This window comes from Dysidea avara, chromosome 4 (assembly GCF_963678975.1).
Source record: "Dysidea avara chromosome 4, odDysAvar1.4, whole genome shotgun sequence".
In the NCBI taxonomy this organism is placed as follows: Eukaryota; Metazoa; Porifera; class Demospongiae; order Dictyoceratida; family Dysideidae; genus Dysidea; species Dysidea avara.
Genome location: NC_089275.1, coordinates 45,952,754 through 45,980,725, shown reverse-complemented (window position 1 = coordinate 45,980,725; position 27,972 = coordinate 45,952,754). Strand labels below are relative to the sequence as shown.

Genomic DNA, 27,972 nt, shown 5'->3' with positions numbered 1-27,972 from the left:
TAGCAGTTTCTAAGGTAAGACTTACTCCAACAGTATAATTTTGAACCCCTCTTAGTAATTCTTGGATAAGATTAGCTATTCCCCTTGCTCTTTCCATCTTTTCATGCCCATACATGTGTATAAAATGTAACTGCACCTGTACTACAGCTTCTAGAACCTTCCTAGCTTGTTCATTGCAAAATTTTGGAAGGGGGGTGCTTCAGCACCTCAAGCACCCCCCCTAAATCTGCCCTTGATTATAAGTGCTCAATCCCACTAGGAAAAACCTAAAGGGAATTAAAGCTCCGATGAATGCAGAAAAATTCCCAGACACTGTGGTGACTTGATCCTCCAGTCTAGGGATGTACCAAAGCCCTTTACACACCCCTAACACAACACACACTTACCCATCTGTTCTACACATAATACATCTGGAACACTCCCTGTAACATTTGGATCACATAATATTTGTTGTTGTTCTGTCCAATGTTAGTTTGGTCGAGCATACAGTCCCAGTCATCAACCACTGTGTAACCATGGGCATCAGGTACCAGCTGGTCAACAAATACTATAACACATACAAGTACACAGACAGTGCACACTAAAGTGACATAGCCTAAACATAGGGACTCGACGAGAGACGAGTAGATCTTACAGTTGCATGGTTTCCACTCTAAGTTCCACAGACACAACACAATCAACTCATGATGAAATGCGTTTTACCATAGATAATAGAGTAAAGGGATAGGAAACGCAATAACGTGACGTCTCAATATACGTACACTTCTATTGGAATTTCGTGTATTACGTCACGAACATACTCGTTACGCTTGCTGCGCTTGTATCAAAGAGAAACAAATTGTTGTAACGACAGAATTTTGTAACTAACGACTGTGAAACTTCGCTACAGTGAACTCAACTAAGTAATCGAGGGAAATAGGATGGTACCAACCCTCAAGGAAGTTATACGCAAAATTAAAGGAGATTGAAAGTGAAAAAAACGGCCCAAAAATTACTTTAAACCACTTTATTTTCTTCGTAAATATATTCTATCCTTTTAACTGTGATAAACCTATTCCTTACCAGTTAACAGAGGGAACCAGAGGAAATATCGGAGCAAATCAGGAACTGTTGCTTGAAGAAACGACTAAGTATCTTCCATTTTTAACCAAAAGTTTAAACCACCTTGCAGTACAACGCAACGGTAAAGGACTGTGTTGGTGACACGCCTAGCTTACCACAAGATTCGAAAGTGGAACCGGCTATAAAAGAAGCGGTATGGACGAGGCATGAAGGTACTATGAGCGAAAGTGTGACAGCGTGTAACAACCACGGTTAATGCGATACGCTTTGTTACAAAATCTACGGTCTGAATTCTCTCGCCAAAATCTCTCACATAGGCCTAAATACTTGCTGTAGTCTGTTGGATTACTATTTACGCTGCTTAGAACACTAATTCTCATGCTTGAGCACAAAACTGTCTTGTCCTATCAAGTCACGCGTAACGGAAATCAAACCGGAAATCGCTTGCGTTTCCTATCCCTTTACTCTATTATCTATGGTTTTACCGGTACTCGACAAAAAGCCTGAAATTAATTATTTTAAAGGCGCTTGATTGTAGGCGTGGCCCTCGAATCTAGTCTCGCCCCAGAATCAAACTCTCTGCAACTACCGCGATCTCCAACTACTAGAATGGCTCAGGTGAAGATCAATGCAAGTGGTCAGTAAGGGCAACCATAGTTAACGCTGCGTAATGCTGTCATTTAAACATTATCTCTGTTATCTTTTTAGGGAGTGATCGTCCTGAATTGAGAAATCTAGTAAATCACGTGATACCATCAGTAGCAAACCACTGGTATGACCTAGGACTACAGTTACTGGACTCGAAACATGAAAATGAACTGAACATCATTGAAGCAGCTGATATGAAGAATGACACCAAAACATGTTGTAGGAAAATGTTTAGTAAATGGCTGAACACTGATGTGCTAGCTAGTTGGGATAAAGTGATAGAAGCTCTTACAATTATTGGACTGAACAATGTGGCCAGTAAAGTTAAGACTCTTCTAGGACAAAGTGAGTTAGACAGAGTTAGAGTCATTACTACGGCCATGTAACGTGCTACAGTTACATATTCCTCACAGAAAAAAGTAACAAGTTACATATTACTTGTTGCTCCAAGGGCTGTAACTAGTAATATATTACACATTACATTCATTGGTTACTAGCTATAAAGTAGCTCAACCTTCTAAATAAAGGTTTTCAGCTTATAACTACAAGCAGGAGCTCATCGAGTCCGTAGGACGAGGGAGCATGTAACTCCGTAAACGGCGAAATTCAAACATGGCGTCGCAATTTATTAATAGTAATTTAAACAGTAACCGTATAAGGATAAACACATACCACGCATGCTCGCTAAACCCATTACCACTGGCACAGTACTGTAGTCTTCTTGCTCCAGCAGTGAGCGATGAAACTCGATTCCTTCAGTATTTACTGCAGATACTCTGTGCTGCTGCCGTGGACTGATAGCCGGCCCACTTACATTACACGGAAAGCAAGAATGTTTCCTAGCAGTCTCCAAAACATCTTGTCACTATTTCACTCCGTTAGTTAAGCCCTTTCCTCGACGTTTCCTTCCTTGCCATCTCTTTCTTTCACGAATTAATCCAGGCGCTGCATATTTGTGGCATGATTATTACGTAATTCTTTACCCTACGATACAACTTTTACTATATAAGGAATATACTATGTTAAGATATGTCCGCCATGTTTGAACTTTGCTGTTTACGTTGTGAGTATGCGGAGTTACATGCTCCCTCGTCCTACAGACTCGATGAGCTCCTGCTACAAGTGACACGAGTAAATCATGGATTTCTCTGGTGTCAGCCATAAAATACTTTGTTGTAGTATCTTGGCCTCTAAGGCACTCCCCATACACTACCACTCTTTTGTTCATGCATGTCTGCAACTCTGTCTCTAGTACTGTATTGGCCCAAAATGCAACCAATCATGAGGCTGACTACAATGTGCCTTAGAAAGAAGTAATGCGTTGCATTCGTTACAATTTTTGGATGTAATAATTATCAATTATAATATTACTTGCTACTTCACTCTTTATTGCCCCGTTACGCGTTTACCCCCAACTCTGGTTAGAAATGATTATAAGCCACTCCAAGTAAATTTTCCACTTTCTGTACTCCACTCATGAATATTTGCATACAAACAGGTAATTACCACTTCCATTATAACAAGAGTTCATAGTATTAAGAAGAGAAGAGTTACTATGAACTCTTGATTATACTGCATGCTTAACAGTTGAGAAACTTCTCTTGTATAGCTGCACCTTGTGTTGGAGCTTTGTGTTTGTCTTCATGCACTTATCAACTATGATGATGTACTGTATATTAGGAAACAACTTGGTGAATTTGCAGCTATAGGACTTTGGTGAGAAAACGTTTGGGATAAATTTGTTAGTAGCTGATACAGACTAATGATTTGACGGATTTTATTTTTTGCAAAACACCACTCACTCACCAAATTTGCCAAACTTTCCTGGTATACAGTACAAGAAATTTAACAAATATGTGTTAAAGAAATGATATGTGCTTAATATACATGTATGATTAACAACTAGACTTTATGATAAAATTGGCTTTCAATATTTACCTGAGCACAGTCATGGCTAACTGCATAAAAGCATACTATAGGCTGTACAGTATACATGAAGAACTGGAATGTAATGAAAGAATCAGGTGAATGAAACGTCCACGACGTTTGTATTCACCACGAGGAACAGACCAAACCTTCTTATTAAAGCACACACTCAACACACGCGCATGCGTACAACAACATACTGTATTTATATAATGTATAATACTAACAATAGTGTTTTTTACTGTTACATCATCCGCCCTGTGAAAGTAGCTTGTCCTCAAGCGTTTCATGTTCTGTATCTCAGGGGAGGGAGAATGGTTCTGGTCCTGGTCCATTCTGGTTGAACACCTATTGGTGTAGTTTGGTCTGTTGTATTTAAAGTGTTAACTAGCTCATGCTGCTGCACCCCATCATCATCTTCATGACCTGACCCATCATCCTGAACTATTACAGTTGACATATCTTCATTACCTGCAATATCACTTGCATGGTTTGTCTCATCTAGTGTCTCAGTTAAGGGGTCCACCATTTGTACCATATCATGGAATGGTCCATGTGCTCCTAACATCCAATCAACCCATTTTGGGGGATGTCCAGGCCCTACAGCCTTTGCACCGTACCAATAATATCCTGCTGGAAATTGAAAAGGGCACAGTTGAATACGCTGCTGGTGCACTTGGATGTTGCCATGCTCAGGAAAGTACACTTTGCATAAAGTGACATAAGGATCTCGTTTCTCAATTACACGGTAAGGCCCATGCCATGGGCGAGATAACTTGCGATTCTTTCCAGAGTCCTCTTTCAGAAAGTACACTAAAACCCAATCGCCAATCTTAAGGTCAATGGTGTGAACATTCTTGTCATGTTGGCTCTTGTATCGTTGTTGAGCATTGCTAAGATTTGTAGCTGCTTCCAGTCTAGCTGAGGAAAGAGTGTGGACTAGTTCCTGTCTGTAGTCGGCAAAGTCGCTAATAGGATCTGAACTGGTTGGTGGAAGTAATGCTGCCTCAGTTGGAGTACGGCAATCAACACCAATTAGAAGGAAAGATGGCTTCTCCCCGGTGGTGTCGTGAGGGGTATTTCTATATGCCCACAACACACCTGGGAGGAATTTGTCCCACTGTGCACCATATGTGACTGCTTGTTTGCGTAGCATTGCTTTCAATGTGCAGTTGAATCTCTCAACGAGGCCATTACACTGCGGGTGGTAAGCAGTTGTATTCATTTTTTGGATACCTAGCAAAGCACAGACATGCATCATTAAGTGGGACAAGAGATTTGTGCCCCTGTCTGATAATAGGGCCTCTGGCACTCCCATGAATGGCACCACCTCTTGTACTAACAGTTTGGCCAGGGTAATTGCCTTTTGATCTGCAACAGGAAATACCATTGGCCACTTAGAAAGGAAATCTTGGAAAACAACTACATAGCGGTTACCATTGCTAGTTTTTGGCAGCTCCATGATATCCACACCCACAATTTGGAATACACGACTGACTGGGATTGGCTGAAGAGGAGGAACCACTTTTCTGCCTGTACCTTGTGTAACCGCACACTGTGGGCAGACCTTGCAATGAGCTACACAATCAGTGTACATGCCCTCCCAGTACCATTGCTTGACAAGTGCTTTGTACAGTCTGACTCCTGAGAAGTGCCCAGCCATTACACCACCATGGTACTCAGCCATAATTGTATCCCGTAAGTGTTGGGGTACAACAACCCGCTTACAGTTCTGTTTTGTGTCAACGTAATACAGAATACCTTTTTCCATAGTCATGGAGGAAACTTGAACCATCACTTTGCGAGCAAGGGAGTCTGTTGTGGGTAAGGTACTATCTGCCAAGTAAGCAATTACCATGTTAATATCTCGATCTTTATGCTGCTCCACTGCAATTCCATCAAAAGCACCCAAGTCCTTAGAGTTAGATTCAAGCAAGCTACTAATGGTAACTGGTGTGTCAGTTGCACTAGTAATACTATACACTTGTTGGTCATCTTCTGGCTTCACTGATGTAGCAGAGGGTAGGTGTGGCTGTCTAGACAAAGCATCAGCATGAAGGTTTTCTTTTCCAGCACGGTGAATGATCTGTATACTGCGTAATCCACTTGCATACACTTTGTGCCACCATCTCGCATGTTGTCCATTCTTACTAGGATTCTCTAAGACTGCCTTGACTGCTGAGTGGTCTGTGAGTACTGTGACATGATGACCATAAATATAATGGTGAAAATGACTGATTGCCCAGACCACAGCCAGGGTTTCCAAATCTGTGATTGCATAGTTCCTCTCTGAGGGAGATAAGGCACGGCTGGCATAAGCCACTGGGTGTCGAGCACCATCATTCTGAGTTTGCGACAATATTGCCCCAAGGCCCTGAGCACTAGCATCTGTCTCAATGCAGAAGTCCATGCTAAAGTCGAGGTATGCCAAAACAGGAGACACCACCAGTTTGCTCTTTAACACATCAAAGGATGTCTGACAGGGTGAAGACCATTCAAATGGAACATTCTTCCTAGTTAATTTGTGTAGGGGGTCAGCTATCCTTGCAAAATTTGGAATAAATCTTCTGTAAAAAGAAGCCAGACCTAAAAACTGTCGAAGTGCTTTGATATCCTTAGGCACTGGAAATTCCTGTACGGCAGTTATGTGACTAGATGTTGGTTTTAACCCATCAAGTGTAATGACATGTCCCAAGTAATGAACCGAATCACATACAAAATGGCACTTACTTGGGTTGAGCTTGAGGCCAACTGCACGTAGCCGGTCTAGAACTTTACAAAGGTGTACCTTATGGTCCTCAAGAGTTGGGGAAAATATCAGTACATCATCCAGATAGACTGCGATAAACCTTTCCTCCTCTGTCAACAAGTCAGCAAAGACACGTTGCATCAATCTTTGGAATAACGCAGGTGCATTCATCAACCCAAAGGGCATCACACGAAATTCATACAGCCCGTCGTGAGTGATGAATGCTGTCTTGTCACATGAATTGGGATGAATTTGCACCTGCCAATATCCTGACTTAAGATCAAGGGTAGTGAAACATTTAGAATGGCCAAGTTGATCTAAGATATCATCGATTCTGGGCAGAGGAAATGAATCGGCTTTGGTAACTGAGTTTAATCTGCGATAATCTACACAGAAACACAGTGTTCCGTCCTTTTTCTTCACCAAGACAACCGGGCTTGCCCAGGGACTACTAGATGGCTGGATTACTGCTGATTTCTGCATTGAATCCAGCAGTTTGGCAACTTCTTGACGAGCAGCGACAGGGATACGTTGAACACGTTGGCGTTGAGGTGGGGCATCTCCTGTGTCAATCGTCATCTGCACAATATCCGTCTCACCTCGGTCATTTTCAGACAAGCTAAAAACATCATGATATTGTAAGAGCAGAAGGTGCAATTCGTCTCTCTGTGGGTTGCTCTTGTTATCTGTCAAGAGATGTTGTAATTTCTGCTGTCGCCATGTAGCCTGGTCATGGGACATAACTGTGTTTACTCTCACCAAGTTCTCCAGGTCATGATCTCCTTGAGAGGTAGGGATAACTTCACTACATTCTACTGCTGTGCCCACTCTTGTGCCACATGGCAGAGTCTGAGTAAAACCTGTAGAATTAACTACAATAATGTGTGGATTCTCTCCATTGCACAGCTGAAGCATGGACTCTTCTACCTGAAAACTGTCAAGTTCTTCTGGCTCTACTACCCAGGTACCACTACTGTCGTCAACACCAGTCACTTCCACTGGGACCGCAACACTGTGGTGTGGTAACACACGAATTGACTTCACTGCTGCGACTCTGACTATGGGGACATGTGCTACCTTATCATCATAACCAACATCTTTACACTGGTCAACCTTCTTCTTAGTTGCTGCACCACCTCTCCATGTCTCCACTGCCGAGTGGTAGCTGACGATGCCTAACAAGCGACATACACCTTCCGAGAGGAGCAGCTGGTCAACTGCATCTAACTTGATGTATACAGATGTTGTCATTTCTTTGTCCCCAAAGGCAATGTTTAGCTCCATACGACCATCCAATCTAAATGGCCGTTGGTCATAGTTACGAGGTGTCTTGTCAGCAGGCTTAAGATGCTTCTTCTTAAGGTGTGCCACACTTGCAACTTTGTGGAAAAGTTGACCACCAATGATCGTGATGTCCGCTGCTGTATCAATAATGCCATAGACAGGCACTCCTTGTATCAATACACGCACACATTGCGGCAAACTACCCCGGTCGCTAACTCTAATGGTATTAACACTGTCATCTGAACTTTCTGAGTCGGAGTACAATAGCTGCAATATTGAATCCTCTTCAGGCTGCAGTGCTTCATCATCCTCAACATCTATACATGTTGTTCCACCTTCAACCTTCTTAGCCCCTGGTTGAGATGTAAATGTCTTTTTGCTATCTTGTGAATTACACCCACTACTTTCTGATTTAGCAGCCTCACAGTATTTGGCTATGTGGTCTGTGCTATTACATATGTAACATCTTCTAGGGAAAGGTGTAGTAGGGAATGACTGTGTCCCTTGTCTGTTTCCTATAGATTGCGCAGGCTTGTCTCTTGGGTAGTTGTCAGGGTATTGGGGGCCTCTCGGGACATACTGTTTGCATTTGGCCAGTTCCAGTTGGCGCCTTTCCTCATTCTTTACTGCCAGGCAAAGTTCTGGATATGTCTGTGCTCCAGACACTGCAGGTGCTGACATTACACTATACTTCAGGCCCTCCTGCAATTGACCATGCATGAGAGTATTGCGAGTCTCTTCACAAACCTTGTCATACCCATATGCCCTATGAAAAGTTTGCTCAAGGCGGCGAATGAAATCCCCAACCATCTCGTTTCTACCTTGTGCGAGGTGACGAAAATCTTGGACTGCCAAAGCCTTCCTGCCTGGGTCCAATTTACTCTTCAGTGCTGATGTCACTGTCATAAGATGACTTATCACCTGCTCCCAATAGAGCCAATTCCTGTCTGGCTTTACCCCTCAAGTGGCCAGCAAGCTGTAGTAGTTTTTCTGATTCACTCCAGTTGTTCCATGCTGCCATCCACTCAAACGTTGGCAACCATTCCTCAAACAAAGTATCCACTCCTTTTCCAGTAAACGGTTCTACAGGGGGTGCTTTTCCTCTCCTTACAGTCGGCACCATACCCGTCTGACCTTGGTCAATCAGTGGCGGCTCCTCCGTGCCATCGTTACGGCTACTGTCAAGGTTCATCGTAGGTCGCTCTATCGTCGTGCTCTCTCTACGGGAGGGCGTGGTCGCCAGCCGCCGTAGCTGCCCCTGCAATTTCATTATCCTTTAAATCGACTTCATCCTCGTGTGCAAGGGACAAGTCGCAGTTTTCTTTCCATAAGCGTTTTACCTTCTGCTTGTGTCTAGCTAGAGCCTCCTTCAAGGACTCGATCTCCAGCATGGATGCATTTAGTTGAGACTCGAGTTCCTCAATCTTATGCTTTGCGATCTCTAACTCAGCAGACAATTGAGTTACTCGTTCGTTTCCCCCGGGGGATGCATGCAGCGGTGCACCGCTCGTGGTAACCGACTGATCGTGACTAGTCACGTGAGCGTGTGGTGTGCATTAATTGTCATGATAATTTCATTTTCATTACAAAATCCTGAACAATTTAGTATCTGTGGACAAAGACTATTTTTTTACTGTTAATACCAATATTGACTTACAAAATCCTGAACAATTTAGTATCTGTGGACAAAGACTATTTTTTACTGTTAATACCAACCCCACCCGATCAAATGGACTCAAACTTTACAAAAATCGCTTTAACACTGCTATTAGAGGTCATAGTTTTTCACAGAGAATCGTCAATGATTGGAACACCTTACCCCACGAAATTGTATCTGCACCTAATGTACTGATCTTTAAGACTAAAGTAGATGTATTTTTATATGACCGCCGGTTTGATTTTATTTAGATGTATTGAGATTGGTTTTTATAAGACTTTGTCTTCCTTGTACCAATTAACAAATAATAATAATAATAATAATTAACCAAAAACATGGCAGCTCCATCACTCTAACCCTAGACAATCACTTGTACATTCGTAGCCTCCTGTTGTAGATCAGCTAATTTTCCATCGATCATCTGTCTGACCTCTGACGTAGAAGCTAACGTCGGCAATTCTAAAGATTGTGCTATACGTTGGATCCATGCAGCTTTGAGCCCTCTTGAGTTCAGGTGATACCTGTCTCCTAGGGGTAAATCTTCCTCTCCCGACAACTCTTGAATGTCGTCCATTGATATGATGGACTGTAGCGGCGGGTCCCAACGATGATGTCTGCTCCGAGTGCACGGCGGATAAAAATTACTGATCCTGAGTGCCTATGAAGTAGTTTATTGCTGGCTGAATCTCGGTAGGACTTCCACTGAAACGTCCACGACGTTTGTATTCACCACGAGGAACAGACCAAACCTTCTTATTAAAGCACACACTCAACACACGCGCATGCGTACAACAACATACTGTATTTATATAATGTATAATACTAACAATAGTGTTTGTTACTGTTACATGAACTTTTTAAATTCTAAGTCCACAGCAGCTACAAGCTGTATAGTTGTGGGGTACACTTTACATCACCATACATTCATGTATGGTTGTGTAGAATGGTTATCTGTTATTGCAGGTAGCGTGCATGCATGAGTGTGTGTGTGTGTGCATGTTCAGGATTGTAGGTGGGGCTTTACGTGCACACCCCTTTACCTGTGAGATATCCTGTGAATTACTAGTCCTGCTCCATAAGGATTTCCTGCACTGGCTCGCAACACCTCAGTAATGCACAGATATCCCTGGGTTGGTTTACTTGGTAAGCATGACTGTGCTAGCACGGTAGCCAACAACTTTGTGCGAGTGTGTATGTTCCGTTATGTTACAACTTTACAGTGTCCAGCACTGAATATCTGACAGCAACATGTGCTGCAATGTTTGGATTACCTAACCTTATACAGAATTGGAATTTAAAGAGATACTTAACCTATGTGGTTGTGTGCATTTATGTGAATGTTTGTAGCTGTTATCATTATCGTTGTCAGTTATCATTGCTTGTGTATACATTTGACCAGCTGTAATTTTGTAGAGCAGTCTGGACTGCTCAAGAAGTACATATACATGTATAGTAGAGAATTCATTGATGATGTGGTACCATTCTTTATGATCAGGCAAATTGCTATTAGAATAGTGACTGTTTTATTAGAGCATCTTAATCTTGATACTAAAAATTGAACTCCTTTTCCCAATTACTTAGTAGTAATACAGTTTCTACATTTAAACATATATGCATCCTTTGCCCTATTGGTTGAATAACTACCAGCTTTTTTTTGGTGTGAATCCTCCTCACAGCAGATGACGGTGAGTATACCCACACTAAAACTGTTACCACTTGATGCTCAGTGAAGGTGTCACTTTAGAGGGAAAGGTTGTTTAGAAGTTTATGCCTTGATACACAATAATATAGGCCAAGAACTTGTGCCTGTGGTATAACCACTGCATGTTATTTATGTTTTGTGTGTATAGTCTATCTGGCATGCAGATCTTGTGCCGTATTACACACTTGTGCAATTAAATTAAAACATGCGTGTAATCACATCAATAATTCTTGATCCGAAATGCTATGTAATGGGTTGAACATAGCTGACAATGAAGTATAATGGACACTTCACTTTTCAGATGATAACTGAAATAGCTGGGGCGCGTGGTGCCGTTTCAGGTGCAGTATGCGTGGGTTCACCAGTCATAATACTTATTTACAAAAAAATGTTAACAAACAAGTGCAGTTCTTATTGTTTTACTATGATTAATATCATGGATTACTCCAACTTTTTTCATTACTTTTTATTGATGTGCTATGGTCCCTACTCTAGTAGAAAATTCCAAATGTTTTTGTGTACTTACTGTGTGTGGCCAAGAAAGCCAGTGACCACATAGTGAGTATATTAACAGGAAGAAAGAAAACAGCTTTTCATGCATGCATAGCTCCATGGACCCTTATCCAAAGCACACCAGTTTTGCTGTCCTCCAGGTAGGGTTAGGGACCCGCCGATTATGCTCATTATTTTACCTATTATGCTATGCTGCACTGCTCAAAATTTTGCCTATTATGCTTAAATTAATGCTCAATATTTACCTATTATGCCCATATTATGCTCAATATTTATACCTCAGTTCTCGTGTTTTTCTAGTAAATTTGCACTTTATGAGAAAACAGTAAGTTGCTGAAGCATAGACTCTAAATCCCTGCTTGTCAAAATCCATGTCACGGAAAAGATTGATATACTCTAATAGAACAGTCAGCTGTCTATTATTTTCCGACTGTTCTATTAGAGTATATCGATCTTTTTCTGTGATATGTATTTTGATAAGCAAGAATTTATGGTAATGCATAAGTGTTCTGCCTATTATGCTAGCATTATGCTCAATGCTTTCAGGCATCTATTATGTTCATTATTATGCCAGCATAATCGGCGGGTCCCTAGGTAGGGTACGCCACACAACAAATTTGATTAAATTCGCAACAGCCATTTGCAAGATATGGGTGTTAAAAGTTTTGTTTTAATTTCTTCGTTTTTTTCTTCTCTCTACAGGTGATTTGTTTGCAGCTGAACTCTCTACATGATGGTTTCTTTGTAGCTGAACTCTCTACAAGGTAACTTCTTCTAGCTGATCTCTATACAGGGAGATTTGTTTGTAGCTGACCTCTCTACAGGGTAATTTTTTTTTGTAGCTGAACTTTCTACATACAAAGTGACTTGTTCTAGCTGGTCTCTCTACAGGATGACTTGTTTCTAGCTGATCTCTCTGCAGGGTGACTTGTTTCTAGCTGAACTCTACCGGGTGATCTGTTCGTAGCTGAACTCTCTACAGGATGATTTGTTTACAGCTGAACTATCTACATGGTGGTTTCTTTGCAGCTGAATTCTCTACAAGGTGACTTCTTCTAGCTGAACTCTCTATAGGGTGATCTTCTCGTAGCTGAACTCTCTGCAGGGCGATTCGTTTGCAGCTGAACTTTCTACATGATGGTTTGTTCATAACTGAACACTCTACAAGGTAACCTCTTCTAGCTTATCTCTTTACAGGATAACTTGTTTCTAGCTGAACTCTCTACATGGTGGTTTCTTTGTAGCTGAACTCTCTACAAGGTAGCTTCTTCTAGCTGATCTCTCTACAGGATGACTTGTTTCTAGCTGAACTCTCTACATGGTGATCCTTTCGTAGCTGAACTCTCTACAGGGTGATTTGTTTGCAGCTGAAGTCTCTACATGATGGTTTGTTTGCAGCTGAACTCTCTACAAGGTAACTTCTTCTAGTTGATTTCTCTACAGGGTGACTTGTTTCTAGCTGATCTCTCTACAGGGTGATTTGTTTGTAGCTGAACTCTGTACAGTTTGATTTGTTTGCAGTTGAACTTTCTACATGGTTGTTTCTTTGTAGCTGAACTCTCTACAAGGTAACTTCTTCTAGCTAATCTCTCTACAGGATGACTTGTTTCTAGCTGAACTCTCGACAGGATGATCTGTTCATAGCTGAATTCTCTACATGGTAGTTTCTTTGTAGCTAAACTCTTTACAAGGTGACTTCTTCTAGCTGATCTCTCTATAGGGTGATTTGTTTGTAGCTGAACTATCTGCAGGGTGATTTGAACTCTCTACAAGGTGATGTTTTCTAGTTGATCTGTCTACTCAGTCTGGATGACTTGTTTCTAGCTGAACTCTCTACAGTGTGATCTGTTAAGTTTCTACCTGATCTCTCTATAGAGTTATATCTTGTTTGTATAGCTGAACTCTTTTACATGGTGGTTTTTTGATTGGTTGCTTTTTATTTATTTATTAATGCTTTACAGCACAAGTGCTGAAGGTCGGTAGGACACCTGGTCCTACAGCCTGCTCAAAGACTTTAGCTACTTAGACTTTAACTACTTAAGGTGTGTTTGAAAAGTTGGTGAACTCTCTCTCCACGGTGACTTGTTTGTACTACAGAGTGACTTGTTTGTAGCTGAACTCTCTACAGAGTGACTTACTTGTAGCTGAACATTGCATAAAGTAACTTGTTTGTAGCTGATCTAGATGAACTCTCTACTAGGTAGCTTTTTTTGTAGAATTCTCTACAGAGTGACTTGTTGTAGCTGAACTCTCTACAAGGTGACTTGTTTATAGTTGAATTCTCTTCAGTGTGACTTATAATGTTCTGAATCTCTACAGCAACATATTTGTAGCTGAATTCTCTACAGGATGACTTGCTTGTAGCTGAATTGTCTATAAGATTAACTGTTTGTAGCTGAACTCCCTACAGAATAACTTGCAATGCCAAAGAAATTCTATAATGGAATAAGTTATAAACGTAGCTGAATGCTTAATTAGGGTGACTGTTCTATTAGAGTATCTCGATCTCGCATATGCTACACGTATTATTATTATTATTATTATCAATTTTTCCAAAGATGGGTAACACAAAAGGCAATACTGCCTGTACAAGGTGATCCCCAACACAGAACATACATTCACATGTACAATTACACACAAACAAATACAAAAGGAACATGAACTACTTAATAATTACAAAATCAATAAACCTAATTACAAAAAAAAGATAATGTTTTAACCTAGTCTTAAAACTGCCAGCAGTCCTTTGAGATAAAATTTCAAAAGGAATTGAGTTCCAAAGAAAAGGTGTAGTCACAAAAAATGAGTGTCGAAATGCGTTGATAGTTGACGACGCAAGATTTAATGTCAAAGTATGTGACCTCGTAGCCAATACGTAGTTGGCTTTGGAATCATAACTCAGTGTTTTGTAATCGGATTCTTCTGTACTACTGCAAGGACTTTCTATGATAATTATTCCAGCTACACACCGATTTTCAGCTCACTGTTCTAAGCGGTTTGGCTGGTAGGCGTGAAAACTAATAGTTTTTTTATTCATAAAAGTCGATCGCGTAATTGTGACATAGGTTGGGTTTTGTGTCATATCTCGATGCCCTTTAACTGGATTCCTTTCAAACCACAGAAAGGCACTCCTACGATAGTTACTCCATCTACATAGCAATTTTCAGCTCATTCCTTGAAGCGGTTTACCCTGTGGGCGTGACAGACCTTCGACCTTATTTTACGCAGATAATCGGTCATAACTCCGTGAATGTTCATCGGATTCCTACCAAACTTGGTACTGAGATTCGCCTTAATGAGCCCGTTAAGTGTGCCAAATTTGAGCCCGATCCAAGCACGCATTCGTGTTTTATTGCAGATTTTTCAAAGTGTGCGAAAAGAAGAAGTAGAAGAAGAAAAAAACGAAGAAAAAAAACCCAAACTTTGGCCGCTCGTATCTCGGAAATGGCTGGAGCGATTTTCTTCAAATTTGGTATGTGGACTCCCCTACCTCGCCGGCATTTCTGTAGCAACTTTGGTTTTAATAAGATAAGGAATCACGGAGCTACAAAGGTGTGAAAATCGCGTTTACTTTCTTCCTGTAAATATACTCACGGTGTGGCACGCCGGCTACTTGGGCCGCACGACACACTACCGTGTGTCTTAATACTCAGTTTACCCTGTAGCCATGACAGAAATTTGATCTTTTTTTACAAAAATAAACATTCATAACTCATTGAATATTCCTCAGATTCACAACATGCTTGGTACGTGAATCCACCGTTACACGCTCTTCATTTGTGCCAAAGATCGAGGCAATCTAGTTACACATTTACATTTTATAGCAATTTTAGCAAAGCATGCAAAAAGAAATCAAAGCCCTCGTAGTTCAGCTACAAACAAATCACCCTCTAGAAAGATCAGCTAAAAGAAGTCACCCTGTAGAGAGTTCAGTTACAAAGAAACCACCATGTAGAGAGTTCAGCTACAAACTAGTGACCTTGTAGAGACATCAGTTACCTTGTAGAGAGTTCAGCTACAAAGAAACCATCATGTAGAGAGTTCAGCTGCAAACAAATCACCTGTAGAGAGTTCAGCTACAAACAAATCTCCCTGTAGAAAGGTCAGCTAGAAGAAGTCACCTTGTAGAGAGTTCAGCTGCAAACAAATCACCTGTAGAGAGTTCAGCTACAAAGAACCATCATGTAGAGAGTTCAGCTGCAAACAAATCACCTGTAGAGAGTTAAGCTACAAACAAATCTCCCTGTAGAGAGATCAGCTAGAAGAAGTTTCGTTCAGCTACAAACAAATCACCCTGTAGAAAGATCAGCTAGAAGATGTTACCTTGTGGAGAGTTCAGCTACGAAGAAACCATCATGTAGAGAGTTCAGCTTCAAACAAATCACCTGTAGAGAGTTCAGCTACAAACAAATCTCTCTGTAGAGAGATCAGCTAGAAGAAATTACCTTGTAGAGAGTTCAGCTACAAAGAAACCATCATGTAGAGAGTTCAGCTGCAAACAAATCACCTGTAGAGAGTTCAGCTACAAACAAATCTCTCTATAGAGAGATCAACTAGAAGAAGTTACCTTGTAGAGAGTTCAGCTACGAAGAAACCATCATGTAAAGAGTTCAGCTGCAAACAAATCACCTGTAGAGAGTTCAGCTACAAACAAATCTCCCTGTAGATAGATCAGCTAAAAGAAGTTACCTTGTGGAGAGATCAGCTACAAAGAAACCATCATGTAGAGAGTTAAGGTGCAAACAAATTACCTGTAGAGAGTTCAGCTACAAACAAATCTCTCTGTAGAGAGATCAGCTAGAAGAAGTTACCTTGTAGAGAGTTCAGCTACAAAGAAACCATCATGTAAAGAGTTCAGCTGCAAACAAATCACCTGTAGAGAGTTCAGCTACAAACAAATCTCCCTGTAGAAAGGTCAGCTAGAAGAAGTCACCTTGTAGAGAGTTCAGCTACAAAGAACCATCATGTAGAGAGTTCAGCTGCAAACAAATCACCTGTAGAGAGTTCAGCTACAAACAAATCTCCCTGTAGAGAGATCAGCTAGAAGAAGTTTCCTTGTAGAGAGTTCAGCTACAACAAATCACCCTGTAGAAAGATCAGCTAGAAGAAGTTACCTTGTGGAGAGTTCAGCTACAAAGAAACCATCATGTAGAGAGTTCAGCTGCAAACAAATCACCTGTAGAGAGTTCAACTACAAACAAATCTCCCTGTAGAGAGATCAGCTAGAAGAAATTACCTTGTAGAGAGTTCAGTTACAAAGAAACCACCATGTAGAGAGTTCAGCTGCAAAGAAATCACCCTGTAGAAAATTCAGCCACAAACAAATTGCCCTGTAGAAAGATCAGTTAGAAGAAGTTACCTTGTAGAGAGTTCAGCTACAAAGAAACCATTCTGAAAAGAGCTCAGCTGCAAACAAATCACCTGCACAGAATTCAGCTACAAACAAACCACCCTGTAGAGAGATCAGCTAGAAGAAGTTACTTGTATATTGTTCAGCTACAAACAATTCACCCTATAGAGAGAGCAGCAAGAAGAAGTCACTTTGTAGAGTGTTCAGTTACAAAGAAACCACCATGGAGAGTTCTGTAATAAATATATGCATTATATATATAATTTGTACATTTACTGATAAAATCAGAAATATTTAAAGTACATCTGCTTCATCTTTTCTTCTTCCTGTGGAAAAGAAAAAAAGACAGGTTAAAAAAGTTCCAAAGCCGGTCTATGGCCGGATAGGCCGGCTTTGGTGTATACAAATACAAAAAGAAGTGAAATCTAATCCAAAACAGCCAGCTGTAAAAAAAGGGTGCGGCCCTCAAAAAGGCTATGATGAAAAAAGATGTGAAATCCAAGGTGGCAGCCAAGAAATGGCTGTGATGGTAGGTTAATGGTAAAAATTTTAATGACGGCAATTCAGATGAATTTTTTACCAAGACCAAGCGGCACAAAAATTCACCTGAATTGTTGTTATTAAAATTTTTACCATTAACCTACCATCACAGCCATTTCTTGGCCGCCACCTTGGATTTCACATCTTTTTTCATCATAGCCTTTTTGAGGGCCGCACACTTTTTTTACAGCTGGCTGTTTTGGATTAGATAGAAATAACTTGAAAATTGGTGCGTAGATAGGCTGACCATCGTAGCAGTGCCTTTTAATAATTTGAATAGCAATAGAGTTACAGCAACAAAGTTATAAAGTAAAGTGTAAAATTGCGGGATAGAGATACTCTAATAGAGCAGTCACCGCGGGGTAAAAAAAGTTTGTCAAAAAAAACTTACCAGAATTTGAACCAGGGACCTCCATACCTAACACCTGCATCCTTAACCACTGAACCACTGCTACCTTGGCTGATCACCTCATTTAATTTCTGCTTTATAAATGAAATTTCCAGTTGAAATCTGCTTATAATCAAACATTTGTAATTTCGTAGATCTACCAATAGAAGTATTAGATTGGTCTAGAACATTCTATGTATGTTCTATTAGAAGTCCTCAAAAAATGTGCACTCTATTAGAGTATTACAATAATATTATCAAATATTAAACAATGAAATACATTTATAAGTCTGTCTTCAATAATCATCATTGTATCTACGCAGAAAAGAAGAAATGTGAGTAAAAACAAACCTTAAAGTCAGCCATAGGCTGGTTTTGGGGTCTTATAAAGTCCAAAAAGAAGTGAAATCCACACAAAAACAGCCAAGCTGTGAAAAAAAATGTTAAAAAGCCTGGATGAAAACAAGTTGATGTTGTGCTACCTCTAAAAACCAGGCACCATGCAGCTAGCTAATTCATCTGGAATTAACCATAGATAGTATATGCTACTATGAATTAACCAACTATATTACTATTTTACAATAGGGTAGTTTTTGGTTGTACAATAATATTATTAGCTAATTCTCGTATTTTGTAATTCATGAAATTTTTGTAATTTGTACAATTACGTTGCTAAACGCCTGAAAACCTCAAAGGGAAAGTAGTTTACAGAGAATTAAAAGTCGCCACACCTGTATTTCAGTCCACCGAAAAGAAACCACCTCAGAGCAAAGTTCACCTGTGCAGAAGTTTAATACAGACTTCATTTTGCTTTTACTTCTTACGTAAAAGCTGCTTTTATCATTATTTAATGATTTTGCTCACATGGGTGCGTACAGACAAAGATAGGTAGATAGCTAGGTACACACACTTTTACAAAAAAAAACAGTAAATCTGGCATGCACCCACAGCCGGCCTTCGGCTGGGTGTGGGCGCGTGCCTGGTTTAAAAAGTTGTGAAATCAAAGGTGGTGGCCAAGAAATGGCTGCAATGATGTTAATGCTAAAAAATTTTAATAATGGCTGTGTGCATTGTTAAAATTTATTAGCATTAACATCATTGCAGCCATTTCTTGGCCGCCACCTTTGATTTCACAACTTTTTCACCCAGGCTTTTTAAGGCCGCACCATTTTTTCACAGCTTGGCTATTTTTGTGTGGATTTCACTTCTTTTTGTACTTTATAATAATTATATTACGTGTGTATATCCACCACTTTCACACCTCACATCAAAGGAAAGCCAGTGCATATATATATCACATATTGCACTAGCTCAAAATGTTAATGAGATATAGCACTGCCTTAATGAGCTGAGATAGTGTGTATATCTCATTAAGGCAGTGCATATATATCTTGTTAATTCAAGATGTTGCAGTTAAGTGTGCATATGCCATTCCGAGAAATCCTCAGGTTTCTTTGATGTTCTTTGCTATCTCTTTGTGCCATTATATAGTCAAACATCTTAAGATCGATTGTGAGATTAGGTTTATTTGTAGTTTCTCAAATTGTGTTAGTTCCTTTGACTGAAATGGAGCTGTTTTAATATATATATATATATATATATAAGTGAGTTCTGTTTTGATAAGTTTTAGACGCCTGTCTCGGTGTTACATAATGTACACTAAGTAAATTGAGCCATTAGAGGCAAAGTGGTATTTATGCGCGACTAATTTTATTCATGGATACTGTAACAATCTATTCACGATTATTATAGTAAATACTTGGAAGCACTTATAACAGTCAAGTCATGCTGTCTTGTGCTAAATAGATTGAGCCATTGGTGGTGAAGTGGTATTCATGCACGACTGTAATGGCTATAATTTACTCACGATTATTATGGTGAATACCTGGGAGCACTTATACCAGCATTAAACCATCATTATCAAGTTGCATTTCAATGTCCTTGCTCACTGTATAAACCCACAATCAAACTGTATGCTTGTGTCATTGCACATACATTTGAACTCTTAGCATAGCAACTCCTTGTAGTTATTCTTATGTTGTTTCCAGTGTCAACTACATATTATTAGTTATACCATGGACACTCATGCTTTGCCTGATATATACGCACTTGCCGTTGTGCTCATGCGTATATATCAGGCAAAGCACTCATGCTTGTGGTATAACTATTAGTGATATACCATAACCGTTTACAGGGCTGGACACTTTTCAGCTACTTAAATTAGGAAACTGAAGATTGAGATACTCTAATAGAGTAGTCACCACAATGTACTCTAATAGAACAGTCATTGCGATACTCTATATAGAGCATTCGGTATAAAATATAGCCACTATTCTAATTACATTGCTTGGTCCAAGCCATTACAGATTAGTTATCCTTTCAGTTTTGCTTTTCAAAAGTTCCAGTGAAATTGTATTGTAACACAACAAAATTATGCAAGATACATCCTTGTGATGTTAACAAAAAGGAAAAGAGACCTTGTATGAATTAATAGCCTCCAGATGCTATTTCAGAGCACCTATTTCCATAGATTTCTCTGGGAGAACATGCCCCAAGGCCCCATAGCTTAGCATGTTGTATGTGCTAACCACATGCAGTTGAATATCACATGAAACCTGATTTAAGTGTCAAAAATAAAAAGTACTGTGCATGACTATAGTGTGGAACCTCTCATAACGAACTCTCCGAATTAAGGACACAATAGAAAAACCTCCATAGTAAGTACAAATATTTATACTTTTTTACTTCTAAAAGAGAAACACCTCTGTATTGCAGCAAAAAGTGGCCAAAAATTCTTGGTCCCAATATGTTAACGTGTTACTTCCTTTTAAGGCGCATTGTATTGCAGTGTGCAGTGCCCTTGAGGCCAAGATACAACAACAAAGTATGTGTTTGTGGCTGAACTACACCAGAGAAACACGTGTCTCGCTCGTGTTACTTGTAGTTGTAGGATGGTAGCTTGTATTTAGAAGGTTGGACTTACTTTATAGTTTGTAACGAACAAATGTAATATGTAATATTATTACTAGTAACATCCCTTAGAGTAGCGAGTAATATGTAACTTGTTACCTTTTTCAGTAAGTAATATGTAACTGTAGCGCGCTACATCGCGTAAAAATAACAAGTAATATGTAACTAGTTACATTTTAAGTGTAACGACCCCAACTCTGGTCCAGAGGTACTGTATGATCTCCATGCATTTCAGTCCATGGATGGCCTGACCACTCAAAATCTCTTGGCTCCGGCCCTGATCATTTATTGTGATAAATTAACATAACCAGTTATCATACTGTGACAGTCTTTACAGACTGTTTTTAACCCAGCCTTTGATGTTTAATTACTCAATTGTTTGATGGTTTAGCCAGCCACACCCTAATGAAGTTGCCATAATTTATTAAAAGCACCTTCCTACTTGTACTCAACTACATTCTTTGGTTTTTAGGCTGCATACCTTATATTTAAAGCACTGCCGCAAGTGTGTATGGAAAATGCTGCACATGGAGGCATGTTGAGAGGATAATTCAGCACGAGGCAAAGCTGTGGGCTATATTTGACCACCACCACCCCCCACAGTGCTGTATTTTTTTGTACACACAAGCATAGGTGGTGCTTTAAGTGATTATTATATTGTACTTCCTGATCTTCTTTCTCAGAGCATTCATCTTGCATGCCCGAACAGCTTTGATTTTCACTGATCAGACAGACTATCAGTAAGTGTCTGTTTCTAGTCGTAGGACCAGTTAGTAGGATTAGTCTGGCTAGTTTTAGCAAATTGCAATATATCACGCACATGATTATTCGTGTTGTCTTAGAGGGGTTGCTTTGTAACATTCCTTACATAACCGTTCTGCGTATCTGCATAACTCTACTTTTACTTGACCGATTTTGTGTAAAATGTACTGTATTACTCTCACAGTACAGTTATGTGGATAATTAACATACTAATACTGTATGGAAAATACAGTATGCATTGTCACTTTGTTCCTTCCAAGGAAAGTATAAATGACACTTGCATTGTCAAACGTAATAAAGTGATGTTTTCATTACCAGCTTACTGTACTTTAAAAGTAACAGTAATCATTATATTGCATAACTTAGTTACAAAAGTAACTAGGTACCCCCAACTCTGTGTACAAGTGAGTTATGCTGTATCTGCAATTTATAGGTGTTGCCATAAATAGCAGCAGTGATGGTCAAGATAAACATGGAATAGTCACCAGCTGTGGTTCACATCAGTTAGGTATGTACATAAGATTGTATATAGAATGAGATAAGCTTCATTGCTTAATGCATTTTTAATTAATAACCCTTGGGGCACTGAGGGTTACTGTAGTTGTCTTGCAAATTATGCCAAGTAATACAACTCAAGTTACTTTACTTACAAATGTAATGCATTACCTAAGTAATGAAGTTACTGTAACGAGTCTAATACTGTATATCAATTAAATTTTGCAGTGAACTAAATTATGGTGAATTGGTGATTCGTCACTAAACTGTCAAGTTTAAATTTATTTTCATAACTTGTGACAAGGCTTTTGAAACAGGTTTCGACAAACTAACTACTTAAATACAAATTAGTGTGATTTCACGCATGCAATAGGTGTGGCTTACAGGCTAGGCTAGAACTTGTACACTAATCTTGATTAGTGGGTGTGGTGGCTCCACATAAACTTGCAGATAGCCACAGAAATAAATTCATGTGCAGCCATTGATAAATGGGTGGAACTCTTCGTTTGCCTACAGACAGCAAATGATCCTGACAAGTGGACATGGCCCACGAAACAAATTGGGCTGTGCAACAAGACCAGGATATTCTTTAAAGCGAGTCAGATCCAAACCAGGTTCGATCATGAAAGTGACTAGATGCATGCAGCATGTACACTTCGTCCTTACGACACTCACATGCACTGCCAATTTTTCAGTGAGTATTTCACCAAATAAAATTTTTGCCAACTAGCTGCAATTTATAGCAAATATTAGATTCGCTAATATTTGTTGTTATATAGTATTAAGTAATTTTATTACTACAAGCACCAAAGTTACTAATCCACTGCATGAGTAATGCCTAGCCACACCGAAGTAATGAAGCCCACTTAAAGTTAATGAATGAAGCTTATCCACCAGATAAATAACCAAGATTTGCACATTTTCCAACACACGGTCATGTCACGTGATAAGGTGGTAGTTGCACACGTGACAGCTTAAGGCTGTGGACACAGAGTAATGCAATATGATAGTTACTTTATTTTATGGGTAAAACTACAGATCTGAAAATAGTACATCAATATGTTTATTCAATTTCCACGAAGGTTTTGCACAATAGTGCTTCATTTATTATGTAAGTGTATATGTTGTATTATGAGTTCACTATTCATAAATTAAATACAGTAAATAAATACTGTTTCAGCAACTGGGTGCACTGTTGTAAATTGTACTAATCTGATAATAATCTTGGCATACAGAATGTCATGGACATATATCACCCACCACTCTCACATCATTATGAACACTGGTTGTTGAGCATTATAGCAACATCAACATTACAAATATTAACATTATGGGGGTATATAAAGAGAGTTTGGATAGCAACCTTTCATGTTTACAACACTGTGTCACACTTAAAGTTTTTGTTTGAGCATATGATACACCCCAACTAAGTGAAGTGGCCACTATGCTTTGTTTTCGGTCATGTTCAGCTTGTGACAAATGAAGAACGGTATACAAGAAAGGCCTCTGCAATCAATCCAGTCATTACAGATATACAGACAGTTCCTGTTATAAATGTAGGGAAGCCATTGCGTGCTACCACAAATACACAGTCAGAAACTCCTTCTGAATTATTTTAAAAACTTCATAGCAACCTTCATATTGGAAGCATTTCGGAGCACTTTTGTACTTGGTTGTACCTACACTCTGTAACCAACACTGCCAAGGCATAATAAAACACTATGAGGCTGGTGTCTGGTCAATCTTTTTTTGTGAAAAAGTGTAAACCTCCATGATCCCGCTATGATAAAATGCTATATGCAAATGGGACATGCAGTGATGTAATCTACAAGTATCACTTTGATAGACTTTTTAGTCACTTTGTGTTCATCTAGCACTGATAAATATCTACATGGATGATTAGAGCAAACATGAAAATGGTAAGACTCAGCTGTCACAATGAAAGATGTGCTGATTGCTACTCTAAGGCATCTATTGTCTAGGGTATTTCCCCAGAAAAAATTGACATTTTACGATGCCATCTGGAGGAATTTTTGGCCACTGATACTAACAAGGCACTAGCTACTGCATCAATGTTGAGAGATAAAACACCATAATACCATTTTTGCAATGCTGCCTTTATTGTTGCTAAGACTTAGTTATGGCTTCATCAAGTTTTAGTATTTCTCTTAAAGTTGTAAGGCCCGCCCACATCTCAGTTGTTGCATCTTCTCTGGCATCCTTGATGATGACAATGTGCATCATCTTGTATTGCATCATTTTGTATTGCATCAACTAGCATTTATGCACTATGTACGTACATCAATTAAGTCAGGACTTATTATTGACCTACTTGCTTAAAACTTTAACTGTTTACATTCAAAGAAGTACCATGGAGCTACCTAACTTCAAATGCAAATTTTTCCTTATACTTGTTTGTTTACTTTTTTGTGACATTATTATTATACCTTTTTATTATTTTTGACTGAACACGCACCCCATATATCAATCGCTGACTCGAAAGTGAAGTGTCCATTATGCTTCACTTTCAGCTATGTTCAGCCCGACACACAGCGCTACATACACTAGCCTCTGCAATCAATCCAGTCATCACGGAAGTACAGATGGTTTCTGTAGGGAAACCATCAAGCTACCACAAATCAACACCTTTAGCCGTTGGCGAAAAGCAATGGGACACAAAGGAGGACAAAAGTAAGCCCATGATGTGCTCACTGTACATACTGCGGTATGCCAAAAGGCACATCTCAGGACAAAGTGACGTCGAACAGTGAAAAATCAAGCCCATAGCCTTAGCCATTATCAAGTTGCGCTTGTCTGAAGAGATCAGGCATGCAGCAGTAGAAAAGTTTTTTTTTTATAAATTTGTAGCAATCTATCAGAAGCATTTAGGGTTGTACTGAAGACACTTTTGGCAGAGTTATGCCTAACCAACATTGCCAAGGCACCAGGATGGCATTGTGAAGCTGGTTTTTGGTGATATTTTTGGCCGGAAAAACCGAAACCTCCATGATCCCTAATATACAGTGCTATTGTACGTACTGTATGATGATCCCTGATTGAATGCAATTCCTCATTTTTTATATTTGTAATAGCACATACAGGTGTTACCTAAGTTACAATAGTCTACAATGTAAGTACAACATTAAATGTTCATTCTACACTGAATAACACATACTGCATATATGTTACATTTGCTACAATATTATTTCTAATAATATCTGTATGCATGTACGTAGGTCCTATAGGAGGTGGTCAATTACAGCAGGCCACTACTGACAATATCAAGGCAAGGTATCGACGTAAAGGATTAGTGATATTGTCAGCAGGAAAAGATCCATGGCCTCCATTCCATGCTAACACCTTCACCAACGTAGCCCTAGTACATCAGAAAATTAAACAGCTACAGTCTAAAGAAGACATAAAAGTGGCAGCTTGGATACGCACTAAGGGAGACATACACAAAATACCTGAACTAACATCATCAATTAAACTGGACAATGTCCATCAAATATTCATTCCTATCACTTCAGATAATCAATGTCCCATTAGTATCCTAATAGAGGGTCACCCTGGAATTGGTAAGACAACACTGGCTAAGGAGATCTGTTTACAGTGGGCTAACAATGAACTGCTCACATCAGATAAACTGCTACTATTACTGATGTTAAGGGACCCCAATGTGCAGAAGATCACCAGCACAGAAGAGCTGGTGAAATATACAATACCTGCAGATCAGGTACAACCTGTTTTGAGCTACTTGCACAACACTAATGGAGCTGGAGTGACCTTCATCATTGATGGATTTGATGAACTCAGTAATGAACTACGCCACACATCTTTCTTAAGGAAACTCATTGAAGGAGACACTTTACATAATGCACGAGTAGTGGTGACATCAAGACCATCTGCTTCAGCTTGTCTACATCAATGTGTTGACAGAAGAATAGAAGTTCTTGGATTTGAGAAATCTAGTAGGGAACAATACATTGATGGTGCTTTGAAGACTTCTCCTTCTAAACTACAAACATTAAAGAGACATTTTCAACAGTATCCCAACATTGATGCAATGTGCTACATACCATTAAACATGGCAATCATAGTTTTCCTGTGTCTACTAGGATCCCTGCCACCAACTGCTACCAAAATGTTTGCAAGTTTCATCCTGCACACAATCTGTCGTCATCTTAAGAGGACAGGGAAGATTGCCGAGAATGAACGCATCAACAAAATGGAACACTTACCACAGCCAGTCCAACAAGTACTACTACAACTACAGAAAATTGCATTTGATGGTCTTGTAGAGGACAAAATAGTATTCACAGTTGGTGACCTACCTGTCATGTGCAGGGATGATCCCACTTGTTATGGACTATTACAATCTGTTGAATGTTATTGTTCAGATGAAATTGGTCCTCCAACCAAATCCTTCAACTTCCTACACTTGGGAATACAAGAATATTTTGCTGCCAAATATGTAGCAACCTTACCAGAGGATGAGGTGTACACACTAATGATGGAGTCATTTCTTGTTACTGAATACGATGATGATGATGATAATGATGATGATGAACTTGATCCTGATAGTAAGAGTGTCCGCCTCTCCAACATGTGGATCATGTATTGTGGTATAACCAGTGGACGGTGTCAGTCTTTAAGAAGGTATCTATCATATTCTAAACCTTCTCATTCACATAGTTCTCGTGCTTTTACAACAAATCATGATCACTTATCACCCTCTATTACACATGGGTTCTTATCAGCTAGTTGTTCCTCATTACCAACTACTCCAACCCAACCAGTCAGGTACACGCTAACACAATCAAGAAGTCAAAACTTCACATCTTTCTCTCAACCATTAATGGAACACCACAATGTGTATCATCCTTACCAACAACAACAACTGGGGTATCATCCTGTATCCAGTCATCATGATCTTAACAACAGTGAACATGTTACTACTAATATTAACACACAAGTGATCTCAGGAAAGGTGACTGCTCCATCCCAACAAGGATCAGCTTCTGATCAGGAAATATCCAACATTCTAACTATCTCACAAGGCATCTTGAAGGACCCAGTGAAGGTTCTCTACTTGTTCCAGTGTTTCCAAGAGGCTCAAGATGACAAGTTATGTGACATCTTGTCCAAATCATTTGATAATGGTGAGATTAACCTCAGTCACAACAGTCTCCTCCCACACCAGGTGGTGTCCCTGGGATTCTTCTTATCAAGATTACACAGGGAATGGAAGGAACTAAACCTGGATGGGTGTGGCATTGGAGATCATGGCATCAACCTACTTCACCACTACCTCTGTGGGGACAAAACCAACAAACAAGAAATAATGATGATTAATCTTAGTGACAATCACCTCACTGCAGCATCATCATCTCTCATTAGTGACATCATCACTCAACTTCAGCCACATACTTTTAAGGTAGGTGGTACGCTTAATAATTCCAATGCTATAGGTGAAGATGGAGCCATAGCAATTGCTCAAGCCATTACTAATAACAAGACACTAAAGAAACTTTACATTAATAGATGTGAAATTACATCCACAGGAGCTACAGCAATTGCAAACAGTTTACTACACAACACGTCACTGGAGGTACTAGGCATGAATAACAATGCTATTGGTCAAGATGGAGCCACAGCAATTGCTCAAGCTATTACTAATAACAAGACACTAAAGGAACTGTTACTGTATGGTGATGATACAATACATAAAGATCCAGCCATGATAATAATGAGGAGCCTACACCATAACAACTCTATCACTAAACTGTGGCTTCCTTATAGACTAAAGTATAATTATAATGTGGAGAGAGAAGTTGAATACATCAATATTACAAGGAGGAAATGTAATATACAAGAATTAGAATTAGTCTCCCACTACTCTACAATCAACACATCATCATAGTAA

General features: G+C 39.5%; 2 protein-coding genes across 2 annotated transcripts; one reads left to right on the top strand and one right to left on the bottom strand.

Annotated features, from left to right (window-relative positions):
* Positions 1 to 1,584: 1,584 nt before the first annotated feature.
* On the top strand, positions 1,585 to 27,969 carry LOC136253906 (protein NLRC3-like). The gene is made up of 4 exons (XM_066046565.1): positions 1,585 to 1,699; positions 1,771 to 2,055; positions 21,985 to 22,059; positions 25,283 to 27,969. Exons 1-4 carry the CDS (start codon positions 1,672 to 1,674, stop codon positions 27,967 to 27,969), a joined length of 3,075 nt encoding a protein of 1,024 aa, XP_065902637.1. The 5' UTR covers positions 1,585 to 1,671.
* On the bottom strand, positions 3,746 to 4,889 carry LOC136254242 (uncharacterized). The gene has a single exon (XM_066046906.1). The coding sequence runs from the start codon at positions 4,859 to 4,861 to the stop codon at positions 3,923 to 3,925; it is 939 nt and encodes a 312-aa protein (XP_065902978.1). The 5' UTR covers positions 4,862 to 4,889; the 3' UTR covers positions 3,746 to 3,922.
* Positions 27,970 to 27,972: the final 3 nt, after the last annotated feature.